An 18,434-nucleotide genomic window follows, 5' to 3' on the forward strand; every position below is an offset into this window, starting at 1 on the left:
TGCACGCCCACAGGAGCCCCTCCTGGGCGCCGCGGTCAGAATCCGGCCCACGCGCTCTTCCGCGACTCTGCACTTTGCACCCACTCCCTTAGTTCGGCCCCGCCCCCGCTCCCACCCCTAGAGGCCAGAGGGCGGCTGAGGGCCGGACCGCCGAGACGGACCAGCGCGAAGGCGCAGGCGCGGGCGCGGGCGTGGCCACACTGCTTGCCCGCGCGCGCACGCGTGAGCGCAGGGCGCACGTGCGACCCCGCGGAGCCTGGGCCTGCTGAGTGTGGCCGCGCTCCGCGGACCCCCGCCATGGGCGCTGCAGCAGGCTCGGGGACGGCGCGCTACCTCGTGTACTTCCAGTACTTGGGCACGGAATTTAAGTACGTCTTCCGGGTCTCCCCTCCGTGCCCGCCGGTCCGACGTGGTGGTTGGCGGGGGGGGGGGGGCTAATTTAGGACCCGCCGCTCCGGTCACCCGGCGGGACGCCCCGGGGAGGGAACGGACTTGGAGGGCCTCAGAGGGCGGGGCACGGCCCGAACTCCGGCCGCTGACCCAGGCCCGCCTCCGCCCGCAGCGGGGTCGCGGCCGTCAGGGGCTCCCAGCGCGCCGTCGGGGTCCAGAACTACCTGGAGGTGAGCTCTGCCGGCCGGCCGCCGGGAGTGGAAAGAGGGGGACTTGAGGGAGAGGCAGATGGGAGCCCCCAGCGCTGCCCACCCCGCCCCAGGCTGCTCCGTCCCCGCAGGAGGCTGCAAAGCGGCTGAATTCGGTGGTGCCGGTCAAGTTCACTATCTCCAGCCGCACGGATGCCGGGGTCCACGCCCTGTGCAACGCGGCTCACCTGGACGTCCAGCGCCGCTCAGGCCAACCCCCCTTCTCCCCAGAGGTCCTGGCAGAGGCTCTCAACGCCCACCTGAGGCACCCGGCCATACGGTGAGCACCCATCTGCGGTCTCCAGACTGGTCCACGGTGGGTGGAGGCCTGAAGTCAGGAAGGACTCTCTGGGAGTGATAGAGATACCAAGGGGTCACTTGGGTGGGTGGCAGGATCCTCCTGGTGTACGTGATCTTGCTCCCACAGGGTACTGCAAGCTTTCCGAGTACCTGGGGACTTCCATGCCCGCCATGCGGCCACATCCCGGACCTACCTGTACCGTCTGGTCACTGGCTGCCACCGGCATGACCACCTGTCCGTGTTTGAGCAGAACCGGTGCTGGGCACTGCAGGCAGAGTGAGTGTGGATGGGAGGGGGTGGGAGGGGGCGTCAGACCCGCCTGCTGGCTACTCCCTCCCGACCAGTCCCCCCCTGGCTCCCTGCAGCTGCTTGGATGTGGACGCCATGCAGGAGGCCGCCCAGCACCTCCTGGGGACGCATGACTTCAGTGCCTTCCAGTCAGCGGGCAGCCCCGCCACGAGCTCGGTGCGCACGCTGCGTCGGGCCTCCGTGGCCCCTGACCCAGGCAGCCCCTTCATCCTCCCCCAGGAGAACAGGTAAGGAAGGACACCCCGCACACTGGTCAGAGGCTGAGGGAGCTGGGTTGAGCACTTCCCCTGGCAAGGGTGGTAGAGAGGCAGGACACGGTGGGGGCTGGGGAACCCCTGCTAGTCTTCATGGAGGGATCCTAGTCCGCTGAGTGGCACGGCCCCAACCACCATGACTGAGCAGCTGTGCTCTCCCCCCAGGGTGGGTTCCTGCCACGTCCATGGGGGCGGGGTGCACGGGGGCAGAGAACAGAAAATGCTTTTTCCAAGGGCTCCCTGCCCTGCCCTGCCCAGCTCAGCGTTCATTGTCTAGTAGATGGATCTTGGCAGCTATGAAAAGGCTTTGCTGAAGCAGCAGCACCAGGCCAGTGGTTCCAGCCCTACCTGGCAGGGGGTTGTTTCCACTGCCCCCAGCACTGTCCCTGGGGCTCTGTCCAGTTGTCAGCTACTGACTTCCAGAACCTTCCCAGTGTGAGCCAAGACTGAAGGGAGGAGGAACTTGCGTATAGTCAGCTGAAGAGCACCTAGCCCGGGGCTAGATGAGCTGGCCCCCTCCGATGCCCCAGCCTGCCCCAGGACCCCAGCGCCTCAGCAGCGCCTCCACCTGAGGGCCCTGTCCCCACTGCCAAGGCCCCCAGTGCTGCCCCTCCCACTCACACTGTCCCTCTCAACAGCTTCCCTTGAGGGTGGGGTGGTCAGTGGAAGCCCCTGGGGTAGAAGAGGGTGGGAGCCCATCTCCCCTGGATCCCTCCCCCGGCCACCTCCTTGTCTGGGGCCACAGTGTGGACTTGGGCTGCCTGTATTTCTAGGTTACAGTTCTGGAACCTGGAGTTTGAGGCCCAGTCCTTCCTGTACAAGCAGGTGGGCTCTGTCCTGGGCCTCCTGGGGGCAGGGGTGGCCTGAGGGGCTGGGCGCCTGTGGCAGTCTTGGCTTTGGGTTGCAGGTGCGGAGAATGACAGCTGTGTTGGTGGCTGTGGGGCTGGGGACTTTGATGCCTGCTCAGGTGAAGGTAATCCTGGAAAGCCGGGACCCCCTGGGCAGGCACCAGGCACGTGTGGCCCCAGCCCATGGCTTATTCCTCAAGTCCGTGCTATACAGGAGCCTTGGTAAGGTGCCTGCATGCGTCCCTCTGACTGACCCCCTCCTGAGGCTGAAGGCTTGGTGGGGGCGGGGCTCTCGGTGACAGCACAGCTGCAGCCCTCATCCGTCCTGCTGGCAGGTGGGAATCCAGCCTCTGTTCAGCAGGAAAGTGAGGAAGCCCCAGGTTGGCCAAAGAATCCCCACCTGGAGACCGGAAGCCCAAAAGCAAGAGGCCTGGAGTAAGGTTCCTCCTTCCCCTGGAGCCCTGACCCGGGCCATAGGACCAAGTTTCCAGTAGAGGAAAAGCAAGTTTCCTCAGGGAGGAGGGAGGGGCCCGAAAGGCAGGAGCTTTGCAGCCCAGATGAAGCTGTGGACTTAAGGCCAGGCCCAGCCTCTGCAGAAAACCTCCTGTGCCCTGCAGGGCTTGCCGCACGGAAGCCACAGATAACCCGCAGATTTCGCGGCTGAGGTCAGGACGGCCAGGACACACAGCCCTGCCGCCGGCCCTTGCCCCGCTCTGCATGCCACATGGGCCTCTGGCACCCCCACCTTCCTGGGCACCCTGGGCTGCTATGGGTGAACTGCAGGCAAAAGGTTTGCACATCAAGAAGGGCACAGCCACGCAGCCGCTGGTTCCGTTTTTACTGGAAATGAACACCTCAGGAGTGTCCCTCCACCCGCTGGGGGCTCAGGAATAGAAATAAAGAATAGAAATCAAGTCCCCAGGCCTGTTTTCTTTCCTCAGCCAAGTGTGGTCAGTTGGGCAGGCACAGGACACTGTGGTCTTGTCCTCACAGACAAAAGCCGCGAGCAGCTGGGGGCTCCGTGTCCAGGGACAAAGGGAAGAGCTGAGGCACAGACACAGCCCTAGAACGAAAGCCTAGGTCCCTTTGGTGACCTGCTGACCTCAGCTGGAGGCCTGGGGGAGGCCCTTCTTGAGCAGTGATGTGAGGTAACTGCCCAGCTCTTCATCCTAGAGCCAGATGCAAGAGGAGACCGTCAGCACATCCTCCCTGAACACACCTGGGACTGGAAGTGGGGCTCCCTGGGGCGCAGCCCTCACCTGGTAGGTCCAGGACACCAGCAGCACCTTGGTGCCTGGGTCCTCTGAGTGGGCAGCAGCCTGGATGAGGATGGACTCCACAGTCACGGACCCATCGGGAAGGTGCTGCACGCAGTGGTCCTTGAGGACGCTGCCGGGAAGCACAGTGAGACCCCCAGCTCGTGCCCTGCTTCTTCCCAACCCGAGCCACAAGGAGTGGGGTGCCTACCTCTTCAGGTGGCTGTAGACCCGCAGGGCTGTCTCCTGCTCCTTCCGAGGGTCGTGCAGGTGCACGCGGCAGGTGAAGCGCAGCTGGTGCTCAGCCAGGCCCAGCTCCTTGAGGGCCTGCTCCGAGGACACGAGCCGGAAGTTCTGCGAGGCAAGAGCAGGTCAGGGGGGACGGGGGCACCCCTCAGCCCCTCCCCAGCACAGGCCACTCACACTGTCCTTCATGATCAGGGTGCCATGCAGGAGCCGGGGCTTTTTGGCGTCAGGAAGCAGCCCTGTGGAGAAAGGGCAGGGATAGGAGCCGGCCGCCCGCCGTGCCTCGGCCCAGCCCCAACCCGGTGCGCCCTGCCTTGCATACCCTGCGCCATCTCCCGCTTCAGCAGCCCCAGCGAGACGCCCACGGGGATGCTGGGGCTTGTGGGCAGCGTCACCGTCTCACCGTTGGCCGGCATGTAGCAGCTGACCCCTGGGCAAGAGGGGGAGCAGCAGAGAGCCTCAGTCTAGGCCGTCCGGCCCTGCCTGTTCCGACCCTGGGGGTGGACCCTGCCCCCATCCCCCGTATCGTCCCAAGCCCCCCCTCCCCGCCCCGTGCCTGGGCTCAGGCTGCCTACGGAGTTCCTGCTCGATCTTCTGCTTCAGGAACTCCATCTTCTTGGCCTCCCCGTGCACCAGCAGCACGCTCTCGGGCTCTGCCTGGCCCACCAGCTGCATGATGCCCTTGGCATCCGCATGGGCGCTGAAGGACATGTACTCCACCTGCATCTTGACCTCCAGCTGTGGCGTCCCGGACACACAGGCCATTAGCATAAGCAATGAGCACCAGCGGCTCCCCGCCAACCCCGGAGGGGTCTGTGGAGCTGCCGGGGAATTGGGGACTCACCACCTGCCGCCCCTCCATCTCCAGCTTGCGCTGCCCGCTGAGGATCTTATGGCCCACGGTGCCTTGCACGCAGTAGCCAGGCATGATGACCTGCGGGGAGGGCAGCCAAGTCCTGCCTCGGGCTTCCACCCTGCCCATCTGAACCTGTACCCTTAACGGCCCCTTTCCTTTGCCAGTAGCTCCCTATCCCAGACCCCACTGCACCCGGGGGTGCTCAGGGGTCTCAGCACAAGCCCACCCAGGCCTGAGCACCACATCAGCTCAGGACGCATCACTGCCTGCTGCAACAGGCCGACCCAAAGCAAGAGTCTGAGCCGCCGCGTGAGACACTGGGCCCCCCAGGTTACTGAGCCCTGTCCTGACAACCAAGTGTCCCCAAGCCAAACACAAACCCCTGTTCCCACACCTCTCTGCCCAACCTCACCGGCCGGCCCTCCTGGGAGGTGGACCTCTTACCATGTTCTTCTCATTCCCTGCCCACTTCCGGAAGATCTGCAATGACTGGCCAGCGTGCAGCATGCCTGGTGTGGCGAACACCACCTGGGGGACGGGGGGATGGGTAGGGCAGTAGCCCGCCTGTCAAAGAACCAGCACCGGCCATGGGCCCAGCTCCTCTGCCCTGAGCCTTCTGGCCCTGCACCTGCCACAGGCCCTACCTTCTGACCCCCACCTCTTTCCCCCAGCACAGCGCACCCCACTTCCTGAGGGAGAACTGCAGGCAAAGTCCCCTCCCCTGTCCCAGACCCGGAGGAGGTGCCGTGTGTGGACAGTCAGCACACGCCCCAGCCCGGGGCAAACATGACTCAGCTACAACAGGCACCAGCTAGACATCCCCAGCCCCTCCTGGCCAGGGCCTCACCATCGGACCCGGGTTGTCAGCAAATGCTCGATCGAAGGCTTTGATGTGCTTAAATTCAAACATGTTCCTCTGGACAAAAGTCTTCCGGATCTTCTGGTTGGTCCAGGTTATGAAGAGCTTGTAGTAGTGGTTGGCCTTCTCCGTCAGGCCCGTCGAGAAGTAAATGGGCGCCTTCAGGTTCATGCGCTCCCTGCGGACAGTGCGAGGCCACGTGGAGGACGCTGCCGGGGAAGGACCAGTCCACGTCACCCTTCACACCTGCAGCCTGGGTCGTGTCTGGCGAAGAACAAGTCCCTGATGCCCCACCTCGGCCCACTTCCTTCTATAAAACGCTGGTTCTGATGGAGGGGACCCAGAGCACATGGTTCAGTGGGGGTGCCCGGTGTGGGAAAGCACAACACAGGCCTCCTGGCTTGGGCGGGCACCCCCACAGGTATCAGACACCCCGACCTGATAGCTGCCAGGGATACAGGCTGTGTTCTGCCTAGAGCCAGACTGAGGACCCTCCCAGGCTGGACACAGGCATCCCACAGATGCCCACTTAGGCCAGGGTTCCCAGAACCCAGTCTGGCCGCACCTACCAGAAGGTCTCCAGCAGGATGCACAGCTCCTGAGCGCGGCCCAGGGCAAACACAGGGATCAGCACCTGCAGGGGGAGGGCGAGGCGGGCTCAGACAGGAGTCCCTGGCAGCGCTGCCCACCCAAGTTAAGCCCACATCTGACCATAGTCGGCAGGCAGCCGTGCCCCATGGCTGCCTTCTCAGGGAGCAGCTGCTCTACAGACCGGCCTCGCTGGGAGCCCAGATGGTCAGAGGCTGCGTCCACCGAGAGCTCATAGCCAGGCACCCCTGAGAGCCAGAGGCTCTTTGTGAACTACAGGCAAGGCCCCCATACTCGCCAGAGAGTCCTGGCCAGTCCCGGTCTGGGGTCTGAGGTGACAGGTGAATAAACACCCCACTAGTCTTCAGAGAAGTTTTTCTTCTTAATGCTGAGCAAGTCTCCCTCCCCGCACGCCCAGAACGCATGGCACTCGTCTCCTGACAGGCCAGCCGTGGCCTGAGGACTGTGCAGCACGGTCAGGGTGGGCACACGGCCCAGAGACCTGCCCGGCCCCTGCCTGCACCAGCTACCTTCCCGCCACGTTCCACAGCTTCGTGGACTTTCTTCAGAAAGTCTCGCTCCCGGCAGCGTTTGGAGTCCCGGATGGTCGTGGCGTAGGTCGATTCTGTGATGAGCAGGTTGGGACGGCACTTGTCAATCCAAGCAGCGCTGCAACAGAGGTGGACGTGGCCGGAGGTGGGCGTGGCCGGAGGTGGACAACCCAACGTGGCTAGAAGCGACACAATGGACCCCAGCCACGGCTTCCCTGGACCCACGGGCAAGCACCGCTCTGGGGGAGACAGGAGGAAGAGACTCTGCCGGGCACAGAGGACATGTGGCAGAAACCAACACACGGACTGCCCAAGCCCCCAGCACATCCACAAGCCTCACTGTACTCCTGAGGGTCCCCGCAGGACGGAACAAACACACCAGCTTACTCACCCCAAATGCCGGTCCGGGGTCATATTATAATCGCCCTGGCAAAGAATGTGGCAGTGAAACGGGTGCCCCTCCTCCCCAGCCAAGCGGTAGCCCCTGTCCCCCACGGGCTTCCACTGACCGTGTAGACCACCGACTCTGAGCCCACTTTGATCTGGAACATGGCTGCCCCCAGCACGTGGCCTGCATAGTAGGCCTTGATTTCAAGCTCGTCATCCACCTACAGAGGAGAGGACTCAGTCAGGTCTTCAGGGTAGGCTGGGCAGGTGGTCAGTTGACAAGGGTGGCAGAGGGACCAAGGGGGCGGACACCGGGGAGGACGGAAGGGGAGAACACGGCTCCAAGCCTTCATCATGTCCTGCTCTCACCGGGTCCAGTTCTCAACCAACAGGAACAGGACACAAGGGAGGAGATGACGCCACAGAAAAGAGAAACGACCGTCTAGAGAAGCAGACTCAGGACTCCCAGAGTTTTCAGACTCAGAGTTTAAGGGCTATGATTAACATATTTAAGAAAATGAAAGATAAAATTAAGAATGTTGACCAGAAAACTAGAAATTATTATTTTTTAAATATTTATATTTATTTATTTATTGACAGACAGAGATCACAAGTAGGCAGAGAGGCAGGCAGAGAGAGAGAGAGAGGAGGAAGCAGGCTCCCCGCTGAGCAGAGAGCCCGATGCGGGACTCGATCCCAGGACCCTGAGATCATGACCCGTGCCGAAGGCAGCGGCTTAACCACTGAGCCACCCAGGCGCCCAATAAATAAAATCTTTAAAAAAAAAAAATGTTCTAAGACCTTTGCATTATCTACAGGCAAAACCTCCAAATACCTTAGATTTTTGTTGTCATGGATGCATTTTGTAAACTCTACCACTATGAGAATTACAAAAGTATAAAATTACTAGCCAAATACAAGGGAGAAACAGAGGGGTGCCTGGGTGACTCCGTTGGTTAAACATCTGCCTCTGGGGCCCCTGGGTGGCTCAGTGGGTTAAAGCCTCTGCCTTCGGCTCAGGTCATGATCCCAGGGTCCTGGGATCCAGCCCCGCATCGGGCTCTCTGCTCAGCGGGGAGCCTGCTTCCCCCTCTCTGCCCGCCTCTCTGCCTGCTTGTGATCTCTGTCAAGTAAATAAATAAAATCTTTAAAAACACACACACACAGACCATGCAGTCAAGCTGAAAGTAAAACCATGGAAAAAGACACACTGTGGCAATAGTCCAGACGGGGAAGGTGAGGCTGGCCAGAACAGACTTGGAGGTGGAAAGTGCTATTAAAAATAAACACACGTCATGCTGACACTAAGTCCAAGCAGAAATACCTGAAAATACACAGATGCCTACGAACAAGCAAAACCTACTGACTCTAAGGAGAAAGAGACAAGCGCACGATCTCTGTGACGCGCGTCACCCCATGTGAGCGCGTTTGCCCGCTGAAACCCCTTCACTTCTTGCTGACCCGCACACAACAGTGACTGAGGCAGAGCCCTAACCCACAGGCCAGTACCGGCTGCCCTTCAGGGCTTGTCCACTCAGTGTCCAGTCTCTGCCCGCCACCGCCCCGGCCAGCGCCCCCTCTCGGGCGCAGCCAGGCACAGAGCCGGGAGAGCAGCGGGGGTCCCACAAGCTGGATGGGCGCTTGGCACGCTGCCTTGTGTACCCGAATCTGGGCCGGGACCCACCGCATGCGCTTGCCCCCTGCTGCCTCCTGGTGGACAGCACCCGACACAGGCTGAGACGGGGTCTGCGAGGCCCCTGACCTGGACCGTCTGGTGGAGGTGGACAGCTACCACCTTCTTCATACAGTCTTTGATCATCTGCGACGTGAAGAAGTTGGCCTCGCCCTTCTTGTCCACGGCGATCTTGCGGTAGTCCTCCAGCAGGATGGGGCAGATGGCCTGGGTGGGGTGGGTCATGTAGATGGGCCCGTCATAGCCCACCATCTCGCTGAAGTAGGGGAGGGCCCCACAGTGGTCCAGGTGGAAATGACTGCGGAGGCAACACAGGTCAGCCCAGGGCCGCTGCTCCCCAACCAAGCCTTCCCCCTCCACCGGCCTTCACACCAGCAGAGCCTCGGGGTCCTTCCACCCAGTCATTCATTTGTACACTGACTCCCTCGTGCGCATCAGATGCCCACCTCAGTACCCCAGAGTGACAAAAACTACTACCGTCCTGGAACTTGGAATCTAAATGTCCAATAAATCAGTGGGCATTGACGAGATAATGCTCACGTCAGACAGACACATGTTCTATAGAGTAGTGACAAGAAGCTAAGAAGGGGACAGAGCATCGGACAGTCAGCATCTCTGGCGGATGGGCAGGAAGACCCCATGGCATGGGAACCACAGCAAGAAGGCACCGGGGCAGAGGGACGGGAGTGCTGCGTGTCCACAAATGGAGCAGACCAGGGTGGGGATGGCCTCCCTGCCGTGAGCCAGTTGCCCAAGCTCAGCCCCATTGTCCTGGGGCAGCTGGGGCTCAGGGCTCTCATCCGTGACACTCGGGGCAGAGCCAGTAGGCACACACGGCACAGTGTGCCCCCTTGCTCCACCATGCCGACCAAAGCCCACCAAGGAGCAACCGAGGACACTTAGGTCTCAGGCAAACCATCCAGAGTCAGGAAAGGGCAGCTCCAGGGGCTTGCCACACAGACAACCTAGAGCAGAACCTGGGCCTGGGACACCCCACAGCCTGCAGCCTTCCCAGACCCTGAGTGGCTCTCCTGGGCTCCCAAGTCCTCAAGGTGGGGCCAGATGCAAACCCACACAACACTAACAGCCGACTGGTGCCCACCTGATGATCACACAGTCCAGGAAGTCGGTCAGCCGGCCATTGCGGGTGATGTAGGAGAAGTCAGGGAAGCGCCTCTGGCAAGCCAAGAGAAAGGGTCAGAACACAGTTGCCCTGGGTCTGCCAGCACTCCGGAGAGTGGCTCCCAGGAGTGGGGAATGAGCATGGCCACTGACTGCTCACAGCCTCCAAGACCACACGGAGGGAACAAACTGCCAGAACCCATCACCCAGCCAGAAGGCCTGCCTGGGGACCACTGGGCTGCCCCATAACTCCACGGGAGCCTGAGACCCTGCTCTGGCACAAACCAAGCCTCCCACACGGGGTACTCCATCTGTCAGGTGATGGTGGGGAGCCTGCCAGGGAACGCAGTGACCCCAGGCCCACCTGCCTCCCGCCACTGCCCACTTTCCCAGAGCCCGTACTCCGAGGCTCTGAAGCCTGGGGCCCTGCTGAGAGCAGCACCGAGGAGCCGCTGAATGAGGGGCCTCCAGGCCGCCTCCGCTCAGGACTCACGTCGTCACTGAAGCCCATGTGCATCCCGCAGTCCAGCATGACGTTCTTGCCTGCGATGGAGACCAGGATGCAGCTCCGGCCCACATCCTGGCCGGCCCCTGAAAAGCAGGATGAGACCGGCTGCCACGCCACAGCCCTCTCCCCGCCGCTGCAAGCAACGGCCCCGCCCTGAGAACAAGGTCCAGCCGCCTGCCTCACAAGCCCACTGGGAACTCTGGGTCCCTGACCCTGCAGAACCCTCGGTGGTCTAGGAAAGCCCCACGGCTGCTGTGCTGATGACGTGTGAGGCGAGCAGCAGCACCCCCGTCTCTACACTCAGGCCGGTGAAACATGCAGGTCGGGGCCAAGTGCCAAAGCTGCCAAGGGAGCTCCACAGCACATGCCCTCCCCCACCACACCGCCAGCCTCAGGCCCTGCCACCACCACCCAGGTCAGATGGAACAAGACCCCCACTTCTTGAGGGGACAGCCCACCTGCTGTGGCTGACAGGAACCTTCAAAGGCCGGGGCTGTGTAGCAGGTGCTGCTGGACTGTGGTCCTGGCACTTAACAGGGCCAAGCCGGCACCCCACAGGGCATCACTGTCCCTCTTGGAAACTCCACTGGGGGCACACGTGGGCTATGGAGCCCTCTCCCCAGGACCTACTCCCAGAAGGCATCAAGCATCTCCAGGTGGTGCCCCTGCAGAGGGACACCTGTGTGGCTTTAGCCTAGCCATGGGGAGACCTGACCCGAGCTGTCCAGCAATGACCAGTTACAGTGGCCACAATGCAGATGGCTCACTACCACATCCCCGCAGGGCACCCAGAGCCCAGAACTTAACCTGAGTCCTACCCACGTTCCTGACTTCAAGCCCTACCCATCTGTTCCAGCCCCAGCAGGCCACAACCTTGCAGGGCCTGATTATAGCAAACGACCCGTTTTCCATCTTGATCCTACAATCTTCCATCTGCCAGCCAGAGTCAGCGCCTTCTGTTAGCGCCATGCACATCAAGGTGGCCCAGAGCAGGACCCAGACTGGTCCTTGAGAAGCTTCCGTGACCCGTGAACAGTAGGTGACCCCAGCCAAGAGCTTCGTCTGCATGCTTCAGGCCACCTAGCCAAAGGCCTGGAGCTCTCTCATAAGCCTGCTCCTGCCCCAGCAGAACAACGTCAGGGTCTCAGCTGTCTGCTCCCTGCTGCACCTCTAGCCCTCGAGCTGCACCCAGCGCAGAGGCCCTCCAGACATTTGTGATGGGGTAAAGGGAGGACTGCCCCTCTTTACAGAGGATGTGAAGGCACAGAAGTCATGGGATCACCCCATGGACACATGGATCCTAAGCATGGGGCCAGGAATGGTTTTCCAGACTCCAGAGCTCGGTTCTTACGCACTGACCTCCACTCCCAACAAGAATCACAACCACCCCAGGGAGCAAGGAGAGTGGCCCCAACAGGGCTGCAGATGTGGGGGAACAGAGTCTAGAGCACACACAAAGAGACAGGACTCAGAAGAAAACAAAGATGACTTCACGTCTGCGAAGTTTGTGTTTGGGGGAAAGGAGACAATGACCATGTGGATAAGACACACATTGAGTCCATCAGGTAGAGTTTAGGCCCTGGAGAAGATTAAGGCAGGGGAGGGGACACAGAAACTCCCAGATCCACACCAGGGGGAAGTCCTCCTTAAAATGACTTCGGAGCAGGGTGGAGAGGGACAGCCAGGAGATGGGAGGGGCGGCCGTGCAAAGCCCGTGGGGCAGGAGTGACCCAGGCCTCTCTGCACCTGGCCCACATGACCAGCGAGCCAGGAGGCAGAAGCTGGCAGAGGAAGACAAAAGAGGAGTTCTGCTTTGACCGTGCTGTGGCCTTGGGAGCACACCCAGGTGCAGACTGGGGTAAGAGAAGCAGCAGAAAGACCTGCTGGAAGAGAGTGGGTGATGAGAGGGCCAAATCGTGAAGGGGCACGATCCGAGGAGGCAGGGGAGTGTGGGGTCACAGCAGCCAGAGGGGCACCCGTGCCAAAAGCTATGAGAGGCTGTTGAGGGAGGGATCTGTCCCGCACCGGACCCCTGGAGCAAGGATGTTCAACAGCTCAGTGTCCCCACGCGGCGCCGGGGGTGCTGCATGATGGCGAACTCAGCGTGAGGACGCATGCAGAGCTGTGCGGAGCATCTGCACAGGCACACGCTCCCCACGCATGGCCCCGTGTGGGAGGCAGGGTCCAGGGCAGCCCAGAGCACAGCGCAGGAAGAGTGCCCAGAGAGCGCTAGAGGGCTGGCCTCCAGAACGCGACCTGATACCCCCCTTGTTCCTGGGGCCCGGGCTCTCGGCGACCTTCCCCACTCGGTGCTCTGCACTCTTTGGGCTTTTATACCGTCTACAGAACGCAAACCTTCCTTAGAAGCAAAACCAAACCAAACCGCCGCAGAGCCCGGTGAGCCAAGGCTGAGGCGCGTGGACGGCTGGACTGGGCGAACGGGAAGCCGCAGGTAGCGGGTGCGAGACCGATGCAGGGGGCAGCGAGGGCCACGACAGGCACCAGGGCACGTGCACAGAGGCCGGCGCGGCGAGGACGCAGGCCGGGGCCCTCGGGGTCGGCGTCCGGAGGGCGGACCCACCCTCCTCTCACGGCGAGAAGAGCGGGGGACGCAGCGGCACAGCAGCGGCAGACCCTCGGGAGGCGGAGCCGGCCCGAGACCTCCGCGGACGGCAGCCGCGGGCCGGCGACCCCGGCCAGGCCTCGGAGCCCCCGAGCTCGTCCCCGGACCACCGCCCCCCCGCGCCCGCGAGGCCGGCCGAGCGCGCCTCACTCACCCAGGGGAGTGACCCTGATCTCGGGCATGCTGCGGGGCGCGCTCCCACGCCCGCAGCCTCTGCCCGCACCGAGCCGGCAGAACCACCGCGGCCGCACGACACCCAGAACCGGGACTCCGGCGCGCCGAACCCCGACCCGCGGCGACGTATCGCGCAGGCGCAGCCCCAACGGCGCCAGCTTCCGGTGCGCCCGCCGGAAACGCCTGCCCACGCGTCGAGCCTCCGGATTGGGCAGCCGGTAACCAATCCCGGGCGCCAGGGAGGCGGCCGGGGGCGGGGCCGCGGGTCCAGCGGCAGCCGCGGCGGGGGGCGGCGGCGGCGGCGGCGGCGGCGGTGGTGCAGGTGAGCCGGAGGGCCACAGGCTCGGGCCCCGGGCGGGGAGCAGAGCTCAACCGAACTCGGCAGGTGGGCCTGGGCGTCGCCAAGGGGCCAGGCGGGGGAGGGGGCGACCGAAGGCCTGGCTTCCACGCCGCGCGGGTCCCGGGCCCCTGCTTAATCCCTGGGCCTCGGCTGGAGCGGGACCTGCCCGGGACTAGGCTCTACCCGAGCGCGGGGTCCGAGCCCGGCGCCACCCGGAGCTCCCTTCCCGAGCAGGACTTGCAGGGCTTCCTGGAGGGCCTCAGTCCTACCCGCTGGGCCTGGGGGGTGTGGGGCTGGGGTGGGTGCCCTCTTCTCCCGAGGGCCTTCAGCCTGCTGTCAGCCACAGAGGTGCGGCGCTCAGGCAGCCCTCCTGCCGAGACTTGACCTTGGGGTTGTGGGCTGACCCTGGGGGAGCCTTGGTGGTGCCCTGCATCACCTCCCCAAAGTTGGCAGGCTGCCTGGCCCGGGCTGCACAGCCCGTGTCCTTCCTGTTGTTTGCAAGTTCTGAAAAGCTCCCAGCAGCTCCTCTGCGCTGCTGGCTCAGGTTCTAGACAGGAAGGCCAGGCGCACAGGATGTCTGGTGTCCAGGAAGGTAGCCCTGAAGGCCTCAGGGACGGAAGACAGGCCCTGAGAGAGGGGAGGGGCGTGCCGGAAGTCTCTGGAGCTCCCGGTCTTCCTGAGGCCAGGCACCACTGTCCCCCACACCTGAAGACAGGATGAGCTCACCTCTGGGGGCTCCGCCCAATGCCAGGAGCCTCCAGGGCCTCAGCAGCCACTAGGCCCCATCAGATGCCCCTGGCATCCTGGGTGGCGAGTTGCAGCTGAGTCCCCAGGGACTGTCAGAGCCCACCCCAGTGCCAGCCCTGGGTGCCCAAGAGGACAGAGGCTGGGTTACCCAGAGGCACCCATTCAGTGTGTGGGCACTTGCATGTCTGTGGAGTGAGTGTATGAATGTGAGCAGAATCCAGGGTGGGACTCTGGCCTCAGGCACTTCCGGAAGGTTCCTTGGGGCTGAGGGAGGGCCTTGTGGCTGTCTTCAGACCTTTGGCCCAGCTGCCCTTCTGTGTGGCACCTGAACCGCTCCAGCAGGAGGGAAACGATCCGTGTCTGTCAGGCCATGCTGACCTTGGAGCCTCTGCTCTGGCCCAGGATGCAGCAGAAAAGCCAGGAAGCGCCCAGCCCACCTGGCCACCCTTCCCGGCCCTCTGCCTTCCATAGTACTTACTTTGTTTTTACCTACCGTGTTGGACTTTCCCGACTTTCTCCAAGAATGTTGCCCTGACAGGCAGGGCTGGCTGTTTGTCTCATGGGCCACCCACCCTGGAAGGATGCTTGGCTCCAGGCAGAGACGTGGCTCTGGTGTTTGACTCTGGTGAGAGAAACAAACAATAAACGAGCCAAAAAACGTGAGTGAAGATGTTTGCCATTGATAAGATGTAGCAGAGTGGTTTGACAAGGCTGAGTGACAAGCAGGGGCCGTGCTAAGGTCTGTGGGGCACGTGTTCCAGGCCCAGGGCAGCATTGGTCTTTGTGTCCGATCTTGTGGCCCAGGCAGAGGGAAGTAGGCTTCTGGGGAGAAGGGCACTGACGCAGGCACGGGGCCCAATGTGGGCTTTTAGTGGGGGGCAGCTGGATCCCAGCAGTTGTTTTCTGACTGCTCTCGCCTCCCCCCCCAAGACAGTGACCCAAGGAGTAAGCTGACTTGTAGGGAGACAACCCAGCAGCCTGACCTCCCACGTGTTCCGGCGCATAGTGAGAAATGGATGGCTTGGAGTCGGACTTCAACCTGAGGGTCGTCTTGGTCAGTTTCAAGCAGTGTCTCAACGAGAAGGAGGAGGTGCTGCTGGATCACTACCTCGCCGGATGGAGGGGTCTAGTCAGGTGCTTGGAGGGGCACCGCCTCGTACCCCCCCCTCCGTGTGTTGTGCTGGGCACAGCCGACTCCCGCCTGCCTGGGGCTGATCAGCCGCTCTCACTCACCCCTTGGCCGGCAGCTCCTGCAGGGGCGCGTGTGCTCCAGGAGGCGGGGTGGGGGGCGGTCTCCCCTGCACCTGGACTGAAATCCTGCTTCCCCTTGAGCAGGTTCCTGAACAGTCTGGGTGCCATCTTCTCCTTCATCTCGAAGGATGTCACAGCGAAGCTGCAGGTCATGGAGCGTCTGCGCAGTGGCCCCCAGCGGGAGCACTACAGCAGCCTGCAGGCCATGGTGGCCTATGAGGTAGGCAACCAGCTGGTGGACCTGACGCGGCGCTCCCGCCACCCGGACTCGGGCTGCCGGACGGTGCTTCGGCTGCACCGTGCCCTGCGCTGGCTACAGCTCTTCCTGGAAGGCCTGCGCACCAGCCCCGAGGACGCCCGCACGGCTGTGCTCTGCACCGACTCCTACAACGCCTCGCTGGCAGCCTACCACCCCTGGATTATCCGCCGGGCTGTGTCTGTGGCCTTCTGTACGTTGCCCACACGCAAGGTCTTCCTGGAGGCAATGAACGTGGGGTCCCCACAGCAGGCTGTGGAGATGCTGGGCGAGGCCCTGCCCTTCATTGAGCGAGTCTACAGTGTCTCCCAGGAGCTTTATGCCAAGCATTCCCTGCTGGATCTGCCCTGAGGGCCAGCAGGCTGGGGCCGGGGTGGGGGAGGGGGCAGCCAGCACCCATCAGTCCCCCCACAGAGTTCTGTGGGTGCCCCAGGAATGGGAAGAACACTGTCCTCCGCTCGCTGAGCTTGATTGGAGCCCCGGGCCCAGCGTGGCCCACCCAGGCCATGCTTCAAGCCTGCGGTGCACAGGCCACGGCAGAGGACGCGGGCCCTGCAGTCTACTCCTCCCCTGTCACCTCGCTCTGCCAGGAGCATCTCTGCTTTACCCTCAGCTGAGATATACATGTGTCCAGTCGGGCCTCACCCAGATGGCGAGGTGCAGAAGGCAGGGCAGGTAAGGGGCAGGGTCAGCATTCATGGGAGACCCAGAGAAGCTGCCCCTGCCCGCGAGCCAAGTCGGGAAATGGGGCCAAGTCCCAAGGCCCTGTGGCACAGAGACCTCATCCTGCTTGCCGGCAGACACATTCAGCAGGTGCCTGTCCATCCCTGGCCCACCTCAGTGTCCGCACCCAGGTACCGCTGGGCCCCTCCACGAGGGGCTGGCCGTCCCCAGGACAGGGATAGAACCCCTGGGCAGCCGTTGGCAACGCAGGCTCTCTCCCCATCACTCATCTCCTTATTAGCCAGGGACCCACATGTCCTTGGCAGCAAGAGCCAGGAGCTGAAGCCCTGAGTGGAGGCCTGCCCCGCCTCTCTGCACTCTAATCAGCGGCCACGCCGTCCGTCAGGTGCTCCCCCAGGCAGCTGCCTGTGAGTCTGCACAGCACAGCCCACAGCTCTGCTGGTCCAGGGCTAGCCTCTCCCTCCCCGTCAACCGGCAAGAGGCTATGTTCCCTCCTCCCTGCCCCACAGAGCTCAGGAGAGCCAGAAAGAGATGGCTCACGGAGGGAGCCTGGACTAGAAGCCCAGCCGACAGGCCAGCCATCACCCAGCACTTGGGGGCCTGGCCTCTTCTACTGGCTCTTCACTGTGAGCTCAGGCCCTCGGAGCCGAGGGGACCATACCCACCACGCAGCAGACATGCACACGTGTCAGCCGGCAGAGACCCTGGGAGAGTAATCAATCGGGTGATGGTTTTTCCAACTTCAATAAATGCCACTCACAGAGCAGGCAGTGTCCTCTAGGTGGAGGTAATCGTGCGGCGGCAGCTGCTTCCCGAAGGGAGGAGGGATGTGACCCCACTCTTCAGCCACAGGGACATGAGGCCTATCCTGGCCACCATGGGGCAGGGGAATGCTACCTGTCTGTGCTTGTGTCCCCCGAGCCCCCACCAAGGTCCATGTCATTTTCCACATTTTGGGATATGCCCACATTTGGACATTTTGGGGCTGGGTTGGAAGGGCAGGTGTGAGGCCAGCTGGACAGGCTGTAGGGAGAAGACAGACCTTCCTGGCCTGTGGCCTGTGCAGGGAGCTGTTCTGAGCCTCAGCAGTGGTTGGGACAGAAAGAGGATCCGTGTTGGGCAGCATGCTCTTGGACACCCCAGCGTCAGACCCAAACAGTGTCCAGTGCTGGGTCCCCTCCGCCACCTCCAGGCCTGCTGCTTGGGCCTGTCCTGCACGGACTACAGCACTGTGTGGTGCCCACAAAGGCAGGTGACCGTGAAGGCTGCTGTGTGCACCCGTGTGCATACGGGCATGTGGGAGCCACACACGGCAAGTGTGAACTGTACGTCGAGTGTGTATTCTGCACACACATGTGCATGCCTGAGCACGCCGTGCAGCTTGGTCCCTCCCCACGGGCAGCAAAGATCAGATCCCAGACCATCTCCAGTAAACATTCGCCAGGGTTGAGACCATCCAGAGCTCCCACTCCACTGCAGGGGTGTCGGTAGCCTCCCTCGTTCCTCTGGGTGCCTCATGGGCACCCCCACACCTGAGCGTCGTGTCACATCCCTGGGGCACCCAGAGCCTAGGGAGGAACTGCAGCTGGCACGTCGGTCGGGCTCACCTGCACACACCTGGTGCTGACCCAGCCTCAGAGGCCCATTTGGTTACAGCCTTTCCTCCCTTGTTTGCATGCTCAGCCCTGCAATCCCCGCTGTGCCCTCTGTCCCCCGAGGGAGGCACCTGCTGTGTTAAGAGCCCAGGCAGGGTGTGGGCAGATCCAGGCTCAGGGTCCCTGAAGTTTCTGTCCTCAGACCCCGAGCAGAGCGACAGCCCAGACCTTCAAGTTGCACTGTCCTCCCGCAGTCCCCATCCTGGGAACCACCCACCCACCCCCGCCCCAGCCCAGCCCCAGGATGGAGAGCCGGCTGCTGCCCTCCTGGCTGGTCACCCTGAGCCT

The 18,434-nt window shown here is 62.7% G+C and overlaps 3 protein-coding genes across 9 annotated transcripts; 2 read left to right on the top strand and 1 right to left on the bottom strand.

Moving 5' to 3' along the window:
* The first annotated feature begins 166 nt into the window (after nucleotides 1-166).
* Nucleotides 167-3,264, top strand: PUSL1 (pseudouridine synthase like 1). 2 transcript variants are annotated; one of them, XM_059376516.1, is made up of 9 exons: nucleotides 167-368; nucleotides 563-620; nucleotides 713-918; nucleotides 1,066-1,215; nucleotides 1,305-1,475; nucleotides 2,276-2,327; nucleotides 2,410-2,572; nucleotides 2,686-2,785; nucleotides 2,968-3,264. In XM_059376516.1, exons 1-9 carry the CDS (start codon nucleotides 298-300, stop codon nucleotides 3,242-3,244), a joined length of 1,248 nt encoding a protein of 415 aa, XP_059232499.1. In that variant the 5' UTR covers nucleotides 167-297; the 3' UTR covers nucleotides 3,245-3,264. The 2 variants fall into 2 exon arrangements, with proteins under 2 accessions (XP_059232499.1, XP_059232500.1); XM_059376517.1 differs by having other exon boundaries at nucleotides 169-368; nucleotides 731-918.
* Nucleotides 3,172-13,471, bottom strand: INTS11 (integrator complex subunit 11). 3 transcript variants are annotated; one of them, XM_059376514.1, is made up of 17 exons: nucleotides 13,194-13,365; nucleotides 10,402-10,499; nucleotides 9,889-9,962; nucleotides 8,856-9,084; nucleotides 7,216-7,314; nucleotides 7,098-7,132; nucleotides 6,686-6,824; nucleotides 6,137-6,201; nucleotides 5,556-5,745; nucleotides 5,153-5,236; nucleotides 4,697-4,786; nucleotides 4,428-4,590; nucleotides 4,175-4,282; nucleotides 4,030-4,091; nucleotides 3,818-3,933; nucleotides 3,610-3,739; nucleotides 3,172-3,519 (listed from the first exon to the last, which is right to left on the bottom strand). In XM_059376514.1, exons 1-17 carry the CDS (start codon nucleotides 13,219-13,221, stop codon nucleotides 3,454-3,456), a joined length of 1,776 nt encoding a protein of 591 aa, XP_059232497.1. In that variant the 5' UTR covers nucleotides 13,222-13,365; the 3' UTR covers nucleotides 3,172-3,453. The 3 variants fall into 3 exon arrangements, with proteins under 3 accessions (XP_059232497.1, XP_059232496.1, XP_059232498.1); XM_059376513.1 differs by having other exon boundaries at nucleotides 3,818-3,960; XM_059376515.1 differs by lacking the exon at nucleotides 10,402-10,499 and having other exon boundaries at nucleotides 3,818-3,960; nucleotides 13,194-13,471.
* Nucleotides 13,472-13,473: 2 nt separating this feature from the next.
* Nucleotides 13,474-17,254, top strand: CPTP (ceramide-1-phosphate transfer protein). 4 transcript variants are annotated; one of them, XM_059376520.1, is made up of 3 exons: nucleotides 13,474-13,535; nucleotides 15,231-15,434; nucleotides 15,636-17,254. In XM_059376520.1, exons 2-3 carry the CDS (start codon nucleotides 15,313-15,315, stop codon nucleotides 16,156-16,158), a joined length of 645 nt encoding a protein of 214 aa, XP_059232503.1. In that variant the 5' UTR covers nucleotides 13,474-13,535; nucleotides 15,231-15,312; the 3' UTR covers nucleotides 16,159-17,254. The 4 variants fall into 4 exon arrangements, with proteins under 4 accessions (XP_059232503.1, XP_059232505.1, XP_059232502.1 ...); XM_059376522.1 differs by having other exon boundaries at nucleotides 13,495-13,535; nucleotides 15,235-15,434; XM_059376519.1 differs by having other exon boundaries at nucleotides 13,508-13,598.
* Nucleotides 17,255-18,434: the final 1,180 nt, after the last annotated feature.

Source organism: Mustela nigripes, chromosome 14 (assembly GCF_022355385.1).
Source record: "Mustela nigripes isolate SB6536 chromosome 14, MUSNIG.SB6536, whole genome shotgun sequence".
Taxonomy (NCBI): domain Eukaryota; kingdom Metazoa; phylum Chordata; class Mammalia; order Carnivora; family Mustelidae; genus Mustela; species Mustela nigripes.